Genomic DNA, 16,765 nt, shown 5'->3' with positions numbered 1-16,765 from the left:
TCAATTCCACCATTATATGCATGACTAGAGACTGTCATCAACTTCTTCCACCTCAGTTGATTCATTCAATTGCTCTGTTTTACCATGGAATCCTTTCTTACCCTAAGGTCTAATGTGTACATTTACTCTGGGCTTATGAATGTCACCATTGTTTACCTAAACATCTCAACAGTATTGTCTGTATTTTTTATTTATCCATCATGGAGTGGCTTACCAATTTTGCTCCCTGCTCTTCGCTTGCTTCTGACCTTTGTTTTCTGTTGGGTGGTTAGAGCTTTTGCCCCTATCTTCATTCTCAGAGGCTTCAATTCCACCATTATATGCATGACTGGCTTATTTCAAGCTGGAGTTGGCCAGCCATACCATCTCTTTCACATGATTACTTGGGTGAAATAGTTAATCATGTTGGAAATGTCCTTCCTCCCTCTTACTCCATGTTTCATCTATTTAGATGTTTTTGTTCTTAAACTCAACTTGGTCAGGCCCAAACTTCTCTTTGACTTCATTCCATGAAATTTTTGTTTATCAAGCTCTTTTAGCTCCCTCATTTTCTGCTTTTGAGGTTCTATGAGATGTTCAATGATGTTCCTCATCTGTGCACATGTGAGATCTCTTCATTGGGCTTTTTGTGGTCAGGGGAACCTTGCTTGTGATTCTTTGGCAGCTCCCATTACTTTTCCTCATACCCTGTTGGATGACCTGATTTAGTTGGGCAAGTTCCATTCATCAATGGGAATTTTGCCTTCTCCTTCTCCTAACCTAAATTTACATCTTTTTATGGATACTTCCTTTCAGGGCCAAGGTGCATGGGTCAATCACGAAGAGGCTTTGGGATGTTAGTCTGTCAACAAGCAGTCTTTGCATATTAATGCCCTCGATATTCTCATGGTCCATTGGACATTGAATCACCTCCTTTCTCTCGCTAGATATTGATTGGTGATAATTCATTCTGACAGTTTTATGGTGGTAGCATGTATCAGTCACCAATAGCACACCTGATCAAGACCTTACAGTTTGAGTATGTTGGATCTCCTATATTTTGCCTACATGCACCACATTCATCTTATTCCATTTATGTTCTGAGTGCATTCAGTCTTGCAGTAGATCATCTTCCCCACCTCAACAAAATTTATCCAATGGAGTGGTCTTTAGATACCGTCGTGTTCTGGCAGCTTTGCAGTTTGTGGGGTTTTCCACATAGATGCATTTGCCACAGCCCTCATAACAAGTATTCCTCTTTTTGGCTCTGGCAGTCAGTGGTTTCAACCAGAATTGGTCCCACAAATTCCTTTATGTTTAACCTCTTATTTGTTTCCTTCATTTGGTGGATTTCCTCATCCATACTGCTTTGTGTCAATTATTCTGATCACTCCCCACTAGTCAGCCTAATTGGGGTTTACACAGTTACACCAACTGCAAATTTCACTCCAGTATACTAGTGTCTGTCCTTTCTTCATCAACCTTAGTCACTGGTTCTACATCTCACCATTGATATTATTCATTTTTATGTCTTTTAGTTGGTCCTTGGTGAGGAGATCAGGTTTCTTTCATTGATTTTAATTTCACACAGAACTGTACAAGAGCTATCTGCACTAGCCATCCCTAATATAACCATGAAATACAATGAGAAAGGCAGCTAATCATCTCCACCCACCACAAATTTTGTACATCCTTTTTTTCAATGGAAGTGTATTAGTGGAAATGGAAGGTATTCCACAATTGGTCTGCTACTGAGAGATTCTCCACTGACTGGCCTACTGTGTGTCATATGTCTGAGTTTCTCACATGGTTTTTGAACTGGGGATTTTCTGTTTTTTTGCCCTCAGGCTCTCAGATTGCATTACCTTCTTTTTTTGTTTTTCCTGATGTTGAGTGTTTTGTTCCTCTGTCCTCACTATGTTTATACACTCTTTCCAGATTCATTGTTTCTCCAGATGACCTACCCTTCCAGACTAGGATATTAATGTGGTTTTTCATTCCCTCATGTTACCTCCATTTCAACCTATTCTTTTTTCTCCATGTTTCATCTTTTTCTTAGAACATATTTTCTTCTCCTTTTAGCCTGTGGATATGAAAGGACTAATTTGTTTGTCTTTGGCATTTCACATACACTTTACCATCACACCTTTTCCTGTCCTTTATTCAAATTTTTTCTTCCTTCCAAACCTTAGGAACTTGGGAGGGTAACATCTCCTTTTTGCATATTTCCTTTTCTTCTATTTCTCACCTCTACCACTATCCTGATCCAGACAGGCTTCTATGCCCATTCTGTACCATTTGTTGCTACACTGCCTACATGGTTTCCTTCCACTGTATCCACCTGACTCTCTATCCCTTGGCAGTCTTTCTTTGTTTGTGATCTGTTCCCTTCTATCCTCAGCAGTTGGGTCTGTCATTTGATTCAGTTAGCTTATTCCACCTTGTCTTTTCCCCACTGGAAATTGTCCAGGGTGTCTTCTCATCAGATCTGATAGTATAAAATGTACTAGATGTACCTATGGAAACATGTACATAGTGTGGTACAGACTATATGAGAATTGCCCATGAAAAAAATCTGTGTTCAATGCGATATAGGAGACAACATTTTACCAAATTTCAGGGTCTTTTCAAAAGTGGTTACAATTACCAGTTTATAGAATTATGTTTTCAATGAAAATAATTTTCTTAACAGGTTCAACGCTACGAGGGAGCTTCAACTATTTATGGACCTCACACATTACAAGCTTACATTCAGCAGTTTCAGATGCTTACCAATCACTTAGCTTTAAATCTAGAGGTGTCTGAAGGTCCACTTCCACCAAACCTTCTTTCTAGGCAAATTACCCTTAAACCAGGAGTTATTTATGATGGTGCTCCATTTGGTCGATATTTTGGAGAAGTTGTTGAGGATGTAAAACCTGTATATGCAGTGGTGAGTCATCTTAGTATAGTAATGATTTACATGCTATTGAAAATATCATTACTCTATGATTAAGAATAAATATAATATCACTGAAAGTAAGGTAACTATGTGCTTTTGAGTGAAACTAATCTTATAGTATAGTTCATGAAAATGATTTAAATATAACAGAAACCAATATAATGTTACTGATAGGATAAGATATTAAATGTTCAAACATCTGGATAGTTTTGTCAAAATGTTTTTTTCTATAAACATAAAATAGATAGATAAGGTCTTTCTTATAAAAAAACTCAAAAAAACAGCCTTTGAAATATTATAGGGTAGCGAAGTACGAGTGACCTTTGTTAGTGGACACCCTCGTAATAACCTACAGGTCAGTGAAATATTAATGATTATAAGGTAAATTGTCTGTTAGTAAGTATTAAAAGCTTGTATAAACACATTAAAGTAGTTATACATATTGGAATATTATCACATTAATGTGAACTAGTTTTTGATAATTCAATAAAACTTTGAATTGTATTTTCTCCATTGTTAATAATGAATAAGGGTGTTCCCTGTAATCCATACACACTAAAAAATGTATTAATGCTTGTCAATAGGAATTGGTTAAGAAACCATATTGCATTGCTTATATTAACTTGTTATGTTCATAACTTGTTTTGAAAGTTAAGTTCATGTCAGTTGGATAACCACAAAAATGATATTCCTGTCAATAATTTTTGCTTTTCTCTATAGTTAGTAATAAACATATTATTTCTTAAGCACAAAAAGTATGGATCTTGATGCTGAGATAAAACTAAATACATGAGGTGATCCTCTCTCTAACTTCCCATATCCTTATAAGGTAAATCAAGTGTGTTTTAGTATGAGGTGTCAGGAACAAAAAAACGTTTTAATATCAAGATCACCTGAAAATGAAACTTATTAATAATTATTCAGATTTATTTCGGAATGTTTTAACCAACAGATACTGGTTTTTACTTTATAGAATGAATTTATTGTGGAGAACACAAATGCTTTAAAACATAAACTTGAATCGTGAGTGTTTGGGTACGTGTATTTCCACATAATATTTTAAGTTTCAACTGTAATTTACTGAATATCATTATTCAGTGTTTAAGTATTTATTGCTTACTCATTGTAAAGACATATTTATTTAATTATTTAGCTTGAAGGAACTTTCCTTACTGTTGAACGTTGGAGTAACATTTCCCACACCTGGGAGGTAGTTGCAACGGATGCAAACTGGGAAACTAGGTAAGAGAATAGTAATTTTGTTATGAAATACCTAGAAAGTTTCTCCATTACATTAGAAGTTAAAACATGAGCAGAAGTAAATGTGACAACTAATTAACAATAATAATCTTTATGGTGTAGATAGTAACACACTTAGTGTTTATGTAGACAACAAATTAATTGTGAGCTGAAAGAATTAAGTAATATGATTTGAGATTCAAAATATGAGAAGAAATTAACATTTAATTAAGGATAAAAGCAGCCAGGTATGTAACACTAAAATTAGCTGGGTGTGTAGCAGTAACATTCTGAGTTGTTACTTATAAATGAAATTCCAAGCAGTTAGGTTTGTACCAAGAGTAACTAGTTATGTAACATTACTTTCTGAATAATTTGATTGAAACTACTTAAGTTAAATTTGTAACAATTTTAATGTAATTAGTTGTGTCACTGTTGTATGTTAAATTGTTAGTTGTGTTATGTTATAAGTTAGTTAAAAAAAAAAAATTAACACTAAGCTGAGTTTTCTGTGTACTACCAGTTCTACATTTTATAGTGATGTAGAAAAATGGCATTCATAACTTGCTTTTGTTTCCTTTGTATAGATTTCATTGGTATAGAACCAGTAGCATATTTGGAGAAAGTAGGGTTATTATATCATGGAATATTCCAAGTGATGCTTCACCTGGAACATATCGTATCAGACACTATGGGCACAGAAAAAACCTTCTCCAGGTGATTCGCCCTTATGTAGGGACATCAAGTGAATTTGATGTTGTAGCCAGTTAAGTTCACCAAAAACATATGTAACTTTCCCAAGAAGATAACTCTTAGTTATACCCATAACTATCATATGTTTGCTAGCAATGACTATATATATATTATTAATTGAAAATAAAGTAAAATTTTTGTTTATGTTTGTGAAACCTATAACCTATGTATATAAAAATTACATAATTGTGTTAGAATGCATTTAGTATAAATCTTGTTTGTATCACATGGTTTATACTTTGTACTTCTTAACATTAGTATGGTTCTGTTAGAAAATAGTTAATCATGTTAAACATTCTTACTTCACATGATGCATTGATGTCTTAAAACAAGCTAAATCTTTTAGCTGTTTCTATTTGTTAAAAAAAGACAAATTCCCATTTCCAATTTGATTCAAAATGTCAAAATTCATATTTTTTTTTCACTACATTTATCAAAAATTAGTGATTCTTCTTTCAAATATCTGAAATTTTATAGGGCCAAGCTGCAACTTTATTCATTAATAAAACTTATCCTAAACAGGCAGACATCTCTCAGTAAAAGAAGATAAATGCTTCCACATTTCTGTTTTTATACAGGTTGTTAATGGACAGTGCTGGCTTTGGAAAGCTTGAGAATTAGCACAGTATAATAAGAATTTTGTCTTTAACTCTTTGTTCATGAGACATTATAGGACAAAGCTATATAGGCTGAAAAGTTTTTTTATGTAAGGTTTGTATTACATCCTTGATGAAAATAGCTTTTTCCATCCTTAAACTCCTGCTGGATGAAGGCCCTGATTCTCAAGTTATTATATATGCCTTAAAATTTGTATTTGACAAGTAATTACAGTAGAATGTATATGTTAGTTAATAACTTTTGGTTACTTCTTAGTCTTAAAGGAAAACCAAAACTGTTTTGGGTATTATAAGCATATATCAAGGCAGCATTATTTGGTAGAATAACTTTTTGTTCTGCAAAGTTATTCAAGAAATGTTTTTTTTTATTATTGAAGTACTGTTCTTTCTATTAGTCTTAAGTTTTGTGTACTTAAAATAATAAGTGTTTGACTGTTTACTTGTAACAGTGAAATGTACTGACATTTAAAAAAACAAACATTTTCAATAACTTATAGACTATTTTAAGCACAGCTATTAGTATTATTACTTTGGTAATCTAAGTGATTTGAACTATCTGAATACTGACATTTTTCTTTGTTGAGAAGATGAACAAACAATCATCAAATCCTTATTGTCAGGAATATTATTTTTGAGTTAAATAAAATGGAGGTCATGACTGAGGCAAGAAGCACTTTTGAATATGAGTTAGTCTTATTTCTAGAGCATTTAATACCATGCATATAAATTTCCAGTAAGTTAGTTTAACACTGTTAATGTATATATAAATGTGCATATTTAATTGTCATTATGTACATTATTTCAATGTTTGGAAAATGTACACTTTTTTTTTGCATAATAAAATTTCCTAGATTATCTGTTAACTTCACAAAATTGTTTTACAGACTGTTACATTATGTACATTATCTAATTATATTGTTTATCATGTATAGTATCCAAAGGTTATGCAGACTCTCTGCTTATGCACATTCAAATTCATTGTAATCTATACAATACATACAATAAATGTAATTTATTTGGTTTACATTATAATTATGTAGAGACAATGTAGTTAATTGTACGAGGATGTCAAAGTTTGAAGTTTGACCCATTGACTGCTGATTTGACATATAGGTTACAACCTATCTCTGACAATTGAATGGATGTTCTCAGTATGCAGTATACAGCTCACAAAAAATGTTAGCATTCGTTTAAATCATTTGCAGTCAATGGGATAATAAGTCACTTTTTCTGTTTTTGCTGACATGTTTAAATATTTGTACTTCAAGAATTTACCATTACTATTTTTACATAATTTGAAAAATCTTAACTGATATTGTAATTTCATCAAAAGATGATATACGAATGTATTAACATGACATTATGATATAAGACTATCCATACTATAGTGTGACAATAGGCTTTTGTGATGGTAGACAGTGCTTTAACATTGTAGTTAGTACAAGACTATTTTGACACTACAACGAGATACAAACTGGTTTGACAGTGCAGTGTATTCCAAGCTTATTTTAACACTGTAGTATGATGCTTGGTTGTTTTGACACTGATATGGTATGACTGGTACAAGACTGTTTTGACACCACAGTGTTTGCAACATTGCACATATCTGCAGATTTGTGTAGAACATCATTACGTTTATATGCTTACATTGCATGAGCAATGAATATTTTGTGATGGTGGTTATCAGTGTTTGCAATACCTTATTACAAACGTTACTACTTTTGTCATGAAGAGTAACTAACAATTTTTGTTTGTATTTTTTGTCCACAAACAGTGCTATCTTTTAGAACCAACAAAGGTCAAACCACTATTTACTGAGTGTTTGGCGCAGATAGACTAGTTTTGCGCCATAGAACGCTAAACCAACCAATCAAACCAGAAAGATAAATAATTGTATAGTAGTGTAAAGAAACAGGTCATCGTATGATATGACGTTTCATTCTACGTATATTCCAAAATTAGTCAATATTTATATCAACAAACCTTTTTTGTATATTTTGTGTTCAAACTAAAACTTTCTAAATTTTGTAGCTATAGTTCTTGTACTCTTGGGAATAGTGACGTATGTTGATTTTTTTAGTCACTCATCGAAAATCGTGAATCAAAATATTTGATTTACAAGTGATTATAAGTTAAAACAGTTTAAGCCCAGATCAAATTTTTTCAATAAAGTCGTTTATTCAAATAAAAATATACATTTTGTTTTTTATTTTTTGTACAAAACATGTAAACACGTAAACAGTTAAGAGTAACATGTATCATACTTCTGTAAACAACCGATCAAAAAATGGTCGTTATGTTCTGTTCGACTAACTTTCCTTGGAGAATATCTACCTGTTGTCACGACTTCATGGAGTTCGCAGATTTTACGGTTTTAAGTGATTATTTGAAACAATTGTATCAACTATATGTATAAATTGTTTGTGATTACAAATTATACGTTATTTTGAAATGTCAATTAACGATGTAACAATTATATGCATTTTAAACGTATTGTAAACCCAATCTATATACAGAGCCTCACCCATTAATAAATTCTGTCACGTACGTATTACGTTAAATTTACGGTGTTTATAGTTTTAAAGAAGAAATGGACTTCATCTATTCCATGTTCACATTCTAATGATATTCAAGCATTTTTTATATCTTATTAGTCCCCCAGTGGCACAGCGGTATGTCTGTGGACTTGCAACGCTAGAATCCGGGTTTCGATACCCGTTGCTGGCAGAGCATAGATAGCCCATTGTGTAGCTTTGTGCTTAATCCTAAACAAACAAACGTCTTATTAAAATATCGGAATTAAAGTTTAATTAATAATTTTTATTTCTGAAGTATTCCAGTAGATGGCAGAGAGAAATCGAAGTTGCGCTATTTTAAATTCAACATCACAGAATTTTAAGCGTGTGTATACATGTAGTTTCTATCTAGCTAAAAATATAAGATCAGTAGTGTTTCAAGCATTTTCTTGGTTAGAGAAGGACAAAAACTGACACATGTTATGTTAGTATGTGTCGCAGTGTATAACACTGTAAAATCCTTAAAGACTGTATCTCAAATGGGGGAGAAAGACTGAGCTATTCAGTGCAACGGTGGGCATGCCTTTGAATAATAGTCTAGTATTCCTTAGCTTTTACTGCATACAGTTTAGTAGGTCTACTATAGTATTTCCCTGAAGTCAGTGTAATATTTCAACAGATTTGTTTTCCAATCTATAGTATGGTACATGAGCCACGTCGTTCTGAGGCCCCGCCCTTCTTGGTTTCCTTTCTTCAGAATAAAATTTCTATTTCAAAACATGGCTTGGTTCGTCACGGATCTCAGCACTCCTAAACAGGTGTGTTGTAATTCTTTCTAGGACTACTTTTTTGCAATTCCAAACGGTCAAATAAGTTTGCCTTTGGTTGATTATATGTTTTTATAGAGCTATCTGGTGAAATGCCAGTCAATGAAAAAATGGTTCAGAATATAGATTAACTTCATTGAGATTGAAACCTTGTATGAAAAACGCTTTGTAGGATATAACTTATATTTAAGGTTGCATTTTATCTTCATTATAATGTTGGTTAAGTTGCGCCTTTGTTTTTGTCACATTAAACTACTAAAGAAACATCTAATTTAATTATCTTTAAAATACTTAATGTTCCATCTGTAATGCGATTTGGTTGTTGCTATTAAGATGTTAAATGTATTTATTTTTGGGATTCTTTATAAATAATAGAAATATACTTCATTAACCTCTCCCTTTTTTATGTTTTTGCAAGGATGCATCTAACAATACTTGTTTGTTTGTTTTGAATTTTGCGTATAGCTACTCGAGGGCTATCTGCGCTAGCCGTCCCTAATTTAGCAGTGTAAGACTAGAGGGAAGGCAGCTAGTCATCACCACCCACCGCCAACTCTTGAGCTACTTTTTTACCAACGAATAGTGGGATGACCGTCACATTATGACGCTTCCACGACTGAAAGGGCGAGCATGTTGGGTGCGACCGGGATTCGAACCCACGACCCTCGGACTACGAATCGAACGCCTTAACACACTTGGCCATGCCGGGCCAAAAATACTTGCAATGCACTATATAAAACACCAACTAGAATTTCTAAATTACGTTTTACTTACAATATAATAATTATAAAAATCCTTCGCATCCTTTCGAAAAACGACACTGATTTGAAACCTTTAATCTCTTTCACCAAAAGATAGGGTCGATTATATTCATATATTATACAAAAAATAACGATTCGAAGCCTTCCAAATATTTCCAGCAACAATATATAGATTTAAAACTATATTTCGTATACGTAAAATATAAATCGAAATTCGTCACATTCTGTCGGTCAGCTACAAATTGAGCAAAATTATTTCATGTCTTCGTTATTGTTCTCGCTTTATAGGTACTTTTCAAAGCTCTCGTGCCTGTTTATGTTCAAATGCAACAGTTTGAATTGTAACATTTGCAAAATTATAGCCGCCTACCGCCAACAGTTTTAATTATATGAAGTTCATTGTACATAAGGAGAGTTTATTTTGATTTTTATTTTGGCCGTAGTTGTCCAAATACTGACCACAATCTTCCATGGAAATTCTCAAATTACTTTGTTATTCCATGACTATTTTAGACTATCATCCATTAGGGAATGGTATATACACATATTTCTAAAGGGATGATAAACACGTGTTCATAGAAGTGACCATTGCAACTACAGTTTTTCTCCAGATAAGTTAGTAATGTTATAATAAGAATGATCCGGAAATCTGTCGAGCTCAATGTATTCGTGTTCACTGATAAGAAGTTTGTCTAAAAGTCGGACAAGTTCTGAAAAAGAAGGTCGTTCTTTGGAATCTTTGTCCCAGCAGTAATACATGATATTGTACATTTTCCGCTTGCAGTGGTCCGGCTTTTCTAGTCTGTATCCATCCCTGACCCGTCCCATTACCTCAGCTGCTGCCATCCCTGGGTAAGGAGTTGAACCTGGAAATCAAAGAGTCAGTGAATACACTGTTAATACTTTAGATGCTGCATTAAACCTCAGTAGTTAGTAATTACTCATAACGCCAGTTGTAATAATCATAGATTGGTTCCTACCAGGATAACTTATCAGTTCCACTGCAAAACGAAGTTAGCTGTACTCACTGAAACATTCGGACTGGACTTGATAAACAATAAAAATAGATTGAAATTAATGTGGCGTCAGAAAGAGAGATAAAGATTTGAAGCCTTCTAATATTCATGCATGGACAAATAAGCTGTTGTATACACTTTATTTAGGCGTATTGCAAACCAATTGTAAGATCTACGAGTACAAGTTTATCATTACTATCTTGCCTGTTGTCACACACAAGCACTGTGTCTGCCTCCCCATAAGAGAACTTACGCCAGGCCCTCTCAGAGGTTCAGAGAGACCCGGGCTACTTCTATTTTTTGAGCTCTTGGCTGTAATAAAATTACAATATGATGACATGAAATCAAAATAAGACAATTATTAGCCCAAAATACAAGTAAAACGTAATATAATTTGAATATTCAATATCTGTATATAATTTGTAGCTCTAATCTGAGTGTGTTATAGTTTGGGTGATTGGGAGGTACATAAAAAAAAAACGTCGCTAAGCTTAGCAAATGTAAAAAAAAAAGTTTTATAAATCTGCGGCCTCCTTTGAACTTGAGGCCCCAGCCAAATGACCCTTCTGCTGCCCATCTAATTGGCCCTAACTGAGGTATACGAATTAAGAGCTAATGAATAAGGATAGTATGGAGAAAACGCAACGTTTTTGTATGAATCTCATCGTTAGAAATACTTGTATCAGGAGTCTGTAATGCAAACTGGCTTTCTATTCAGAATCATCTTATCTGTTCTTTTTCTGTCATACATTTTAATGGAACAAGCATGCTACACAATGGCGCAATATATTTGTCATTACGTGACGACCGGGTTTAATTTCAACTTTGTTTTTGTTCTTTTTTTATTTCCAAAGTATCTCGCATAAACAACACATAACTCGCATGTAATTTCCTAAAAGAAGTTAAAATTATATTAAATACAATTTCTATGTGCTTTCTAGACTTGAGTAAGTAAAAAATACGTATGCGAATTTCGTTCAAAACCGTATGCTTATCACTTTATCAACGCACATTTAGATGTTTCTGCATATCAGCTACATTTCTCTTTATTACATCTTTACTTACATCATTCTTGATGACGAGAAACCTACCTGAAGATTGGTGACCTGAATGATGACCAAGGAAGGTTGAAACGTTCTCTGCTTATCGATAAAAGTGTCTATACCCATACCAGCCGTTCTTAGATACATCTTTACTTACATCAGATATTTTCTTCTAATGCTACTTATTGTAATGAAGGAAAGTTACCACAAATCACCTCAACATTTGGTTAACTTTCATGACTCGGCAGAAAATATAAGTAGATAATAGCTAAACCTACCCTAAAATGTCCTCATGTGAAAGATTCATTGGGGAAAATGACAGCCAATGGAATTCATAAGGACAGGTGTTTCCCGGTGAAACATATTTTTGAAACTACAACACAGTAGTATAGCAGGTAGCACGTCATATATGAAAACAGAAAATACGCTATTTCTCGACAAAAGAAATCTTTTAATAGAAATATTTTAAAATTGTTAATTCAAAAGTAACCTATATTTTTATCATTTCTTTGTCAATCAACTATTCTAGCGATGAGGGATGAGGTAATATTATTTAATCAAAAACTTTTTTCTCTCTTTTTCAAAATTTATTTATTCCGGCCTAAGCAACCAAAGTTATCTGTTGTTGGTTTTTTTCTCTTTCGCCATCTCTCTCGGGAAGAGTTCTAAAATGTTTGTTGGATAATCCTTTTCTTTTACATTCTTTATCAACTCGTATTCTTCTTTATGAATAACTCACTAGTACATATGAACAGTTTTACTTTCATGCACTTAACTGTTTGGACCATAAAGAAAAACATACGCAAAACCCTTAATTCATTAAACCCAAATCCTCAGTCACGGACTATATTCAATAAATGATTATACTTGTGCCAACGTCAGGGACTTTACGTTTTGTGCATCAATCTAACGCCTATGTGGTATGGTCCAAAACAGTAACAGGTTATTAGTTTAGCTGCTTAAATATTACTTCGATGACTTAAAGGCTTTATTACCAATTAATCCAGCACTTGAATAATGAACTTACCTAATGTGACAATCTCCCACATCAGAATTCCGAAAGACCAAACATCAGTTTTGGTGGTGAATATGTTATCAAACAAAGACTCGGGCGCCATCCAGCGTATTGGTAGTCGTCCCTAAGAGTCAAAGAAAGGGTTGTTGTTATGGTAATACATTAATTCAGAAAATCAAGAAGCCCACCAGCGATAAGAAACACTTACTAAAATCAACATAAAATATCCAAAGCTTAAAAATTGTCCTTGAGATTACAGCTTCAAACCGCCAGAAGGAGTGTTGGAAATCTTCAAGTCACACGTGACCAGTATCAAATATAATGCAATGTTTATTCCTCCCACCAACAACCTAATTCGTTTTTCTTTTTAAATTTCTGACAAAGCTACACGAGGGCTATCTGCGCTAACCGTACCTAATTTAGCAGCGTACAACTAAAGGAAAAGCAATTAATCATCACTACCCACCCCCAACTCTTAGGCTACTCTTTTAGCAACGAATAATGGGATTGATAGTTACATTATAACGCCTCCACGGCTAAAAGAGCGAGCATGTTTGGTGTGAGAGGGATTCAAACCCGCGCCCCTTGGATTATCAGTCGAGCGCCCTAACTATTTAGCCATGCTGAACCGACCTTATACGATCAGATCTTCAGAATACAGTGGATTTCAAGAGCGAATGCTATTCAAGGTGAGGAGTAAACTACAAGAAGACACTTAATACACAGTGGCAGCTTGAAACTTTTGGAACATAATAAATTGTGATTTTATGATACATGGAACTTTCAGTTTCTGAATCGATAGAATTATTCACGAAGACAAACTTCTATGCATATGCGGTGCGAATTAAATTGCTTTTACTAAAATTCCTCATAACTTTTACAATATTTCTTGGTTCCTAGTTTTTATTACATACATCGCAATTTAATTTTACTCTTGACCCTTATAAAATAAATATAAAATTCCAAACCTCAACTATGTATTGCTTTAGGCTGTTAGGGTTGTTATAAGATATATTAATATAAAGCAGTCGATATACTGGTCGAAATACAACACACGACAAACCCTAATTCTGTGAAGTATTTTAAACATTGGCACTTATAAAAACAAATCTCAAATATGTTTGTTTAAGTCTGTGAGGGTTGTTGTAGGGTATCATTGGGCAAATTCTCATCTACTTTGATCGAAATATAAATGTTTACTTGTTTTGTTTTTGAATTTCGCGCAAAGCTACACCAGAGCTATCTGCACTAGGCATCCCTAATTTAGCAGTGTAAGACTAGAGGGAAGACAGCTAGTCATCACCACCCACAGCCAACTCTTGGGCTGCCCCTTTTGTCAAAGGATAGTGGGATTGACCGTATCATTATAACGTCCCCACGGCTGAAAGGGCGAGCATGTTTAGTGCCATCGGGATTCGAACCCACCACCCTCAGATTATGAGTCGAGTATCTTAAACACCTGACCATACCAAGCCAGAAATAACTTGTATATATATATATATATATATAAATGTTTATGTTATTTAACCCCTTTAAAAATCACAAAAAAGGTACAATTCTCAAATCTATCTATATCTGATGTCGGGGCTCTCACACAGTTTTATTGTGCAAAGCCTCATTTAGATTGGTCGAAACATAGAATAATGGCGGCCCAAAATATATATTTTGTAACATTCAACGTTTGACCCTTTGGATTTGGAATGATTATAAATTGAATGGTGTGTATATATATGTATTCTCTATGTTTACAGACGGTCAGGCTAGAAATAAAGGAATAATATATATATATATATATATACACGTGTGTGTGTGTGTGTGTGTGTTATTGTTGGGTAAAAAGGAAGAGGAAGAAAGACAAAAGAAAAACTATTGGTCTGTAACAGGACCCGGCATGGCTAGGTGGTTAAGATACTCCCCTCATAATCTGAGGGTCGCGGGTTCGAATCCCCATTGCACCAAAGATGCTCGCCCTTTCAGTTGTGAGGGCGTGGTAAAAGAGTAGCCCAAGAGTTGGTGGTGAGCGGTGATGACTAGGTGCCTTCTCTCTAGTCTTACACTGCTAAATTAGGAATTGCTAGCGCAGATAGCCCTCGTGTAACTTTGCGCGAAATTCCAAAAAAAAAAAAAAAATTTACTGCAGGCAACATACCTCAGATTTTCTTTCATACACCCGGTTGATTATTACATCCCTTGCAAATCCGAAGTCCGCAATTTTACAGATTTTGTGCTCTCCAACCAGAATGTTCCTGGCTGCCAGGTCCCTGTGAATTATCTGAGAATAAAAAGGAAAATATTGATATGGTAAAATATAGCAGTTTTATTGAGGGAAAATATTATATTTTAAAGAACAAAAAAGTATTTACTTTTCTAAACATTTAGGCAAACGAAAATAGATAATCAAATTTAAATTTAACTTTAAAATGAAACATAACTTAAACTATTAGAATTTTTAGCAGAGTATTCTTAGAAGGTCCATTTTCAGTTTTCGTTTAAGAGAGTGGATATATGTAGTGTTTCACGTATAGTTGTCTAATACGCATCAGATAAACCATATCAAATAATATCTTAAGACACTGTTTATGTTTTCTCATAGCAAAGCCACATCGGGCTATCTGCGTAGCCCACTGAGGGGAATCGAGCCCCTGATTTTAGCGTTGTAAATCCGTAGACATACCGCTGTACTAGCGGGATCTCTTATGACAGAGAAAACACAGTTGTGCACTGTTCTCTTTAATATCTGTCAACGTTTATATGTGAAGTAATATTATAGCTTAAGAACTAAAAGTGACTACACCAGTTATTTGATTTTTGTAATATAAATTTGGATATAATTAATTTGTCTTGTTTGTTGAATTTTCACGCAAAACTACAAGAGCAGTTAGTGCTAACTGTCTCTTTTCAAATGACACCTTAGATTCTATAGTGCACAACTCAATTCGGATTATAACTTTGAATGTGGTTGATTGGTCGTAATATTTTTTCCTCCGAAATGTTTTCAAGCCTTTTTAATTTTAAACTAATTCTAAAGACTATTTAACAAACTTTTTATTAAATTGTGATCCAAAAACTCATAACCTTAAAAACAGACAAAAATATTTCCATTATATTAAATGAAAACAAAACTCAACTTTGCTTACTATAATTTTGCATCACAGGCCGTGTAAAATGAGGTTGCGGACCAAATTTGGCACGCGGGTTGCATGCTATGCACTTCCGCGTCTAGAAGTAAAGCAGGTAGTCAACATTTCCTACCGTAATTTTTTGGGCTAATCTTTACCAACGAATATTGGGATTGACCACAATATTATCAGTCCTATGACTAAAAGAGTGAGCATATTTTATGACAGGTTTCGATCCCGTTATCCGCAGATTCTGGGTTAAGTGCCCTAACAACCAAGGCATGCCAAGTCCTATTGTTTTCTTTTTGTTTTTCTGGAGAAATGTATAAGAAATGTTACTATTGTGAAGTGAATCATTTTGCGTTAACACAAAATAAAGATATAAACGTGGTTATTAAAGCTGCCGTTTCCTTGTTGAAAAATTCATTATGTTTCAAAGTAACCATATTTGTGTCCTGTTCTTTATTTTTTCTGCCAGTTACAGTGGTATTTTTCGGATTCACAACCCTGTAAAAGGGGTTTCGATACTCGAGGTGAGTAAAACACAGCTAGCCCACTGTGTTTAAGTTCGTTATGCTAGAAAATTAACAGTTCCATTATTTACTATTATAATTGTGTGTTTCATGCTTGTAGCGACACGTTATCATTTTTAAAGTGACTTAAATTTCTTATATTGAACTACTATTGTAAACTGGGGTTTAATGTTTGTGAAGGTTCATCATTATTTTCAAAGTAATTTAGTTTGTTGGATTGGATGAAAGTGTTAGGCTTAAAGTTTTCTAGGAATTTCCGTATCAGACACTGCGGTAGTTTCTTGAATTAAAAATTCTCGTAACTTAGGATATTCTAATTGATGTTTTATTGAGTTAGTATAAATGGAGTATAGAATATTATACTCTCGTAGTGTTTATTAAGCGATTTAAGAAAGAACTGTTGTAC

The 16,765-nt window shown here is 33.9% G+C and overlaps 2 protein-coding genes across 3 annotated transcripts in view; one reads left to right on the top strand and one right to left on the bottom strand.

Moving 5' to 3' along the window:
- The window catches only part of CDase (neutral ceramidase), a 55,077-nt gene extending 47,357 nt beyond the window's left edge, over positions 1 to 7,720 (top strand). For both annotated transcript variants that reach the window (XM_076461973.1, XM_076461972.1), the window contains 4 exons: positions 2,672 to 2,911; positions 3,222 to 3,275; positions 4,074 to 4,162; positions 4,747 to 7,720. In XM_076461973.1, the coding sequence (XP_076318088.1) occupies positions 2,672 to 2,911; positions 3,222 to 3,275; positions 4,074 to 4,162; positions 4,747 to 4,930 (567 nt within the window). In that variant the 3' untranslated portion in view covers positions 4,931 to 7,720. The remainder of the gene's footprint in view (positions 1 to 2,671; positions 2,912 to 3,221; positions 3,276 to 4,073; positions 4,163 to 4,746) is intronic.
- Positions 5,952 to 16,765, bottom strand: part of LOC143229518 (tyrosine kinase receptor Cad96Ca-like) — a 49,935-nt gene continuing 39,121 nt past the window's right edge. The window contains exons 10-12 of the mRNA XM_076461974.1: positions 14,857 to 14,979; positions 12,720 to 12,831; positions 5,952 to 10,499 (exon numbers count right to left, since the gene is read on the bottom strand). Of these exons, the coding sequence (XP_076318089.1) occupies positions 10,228 to 10,499; positions 12,720 to 12,831; positions 14,857 to 14,979 (507 nt within the window). The 3' untranslated portion in view covers positions 5,952 to 10,227. The remainder of the gene's footprint in view (positions 10,500 to 12,719; positions 12,832 to 14,856; positions 14,980 to 16,765) is intronic.

The sequence above is a fragment of the Tachypleus tridentatus genome, chromosome 10, assembly GCF_004210375.1.
Source record: "Tachypleus tridentatus isolate NWPU-2018 chromosome 10, ASM421037v1, whole genome shotgun sequence".
Taxonomy (NCBI): domain Eukaryota; kingdom Metazoa; phylum Arthropoda; class Merostomata; order Xiphosura; family Limulidae; genus Tachypleus; species Tachypleus tridentatus.
Note: the sequence above shows the minus strand (reverse complement) of the source record. Positions and strands in the feature narration are given on the sequence as shown.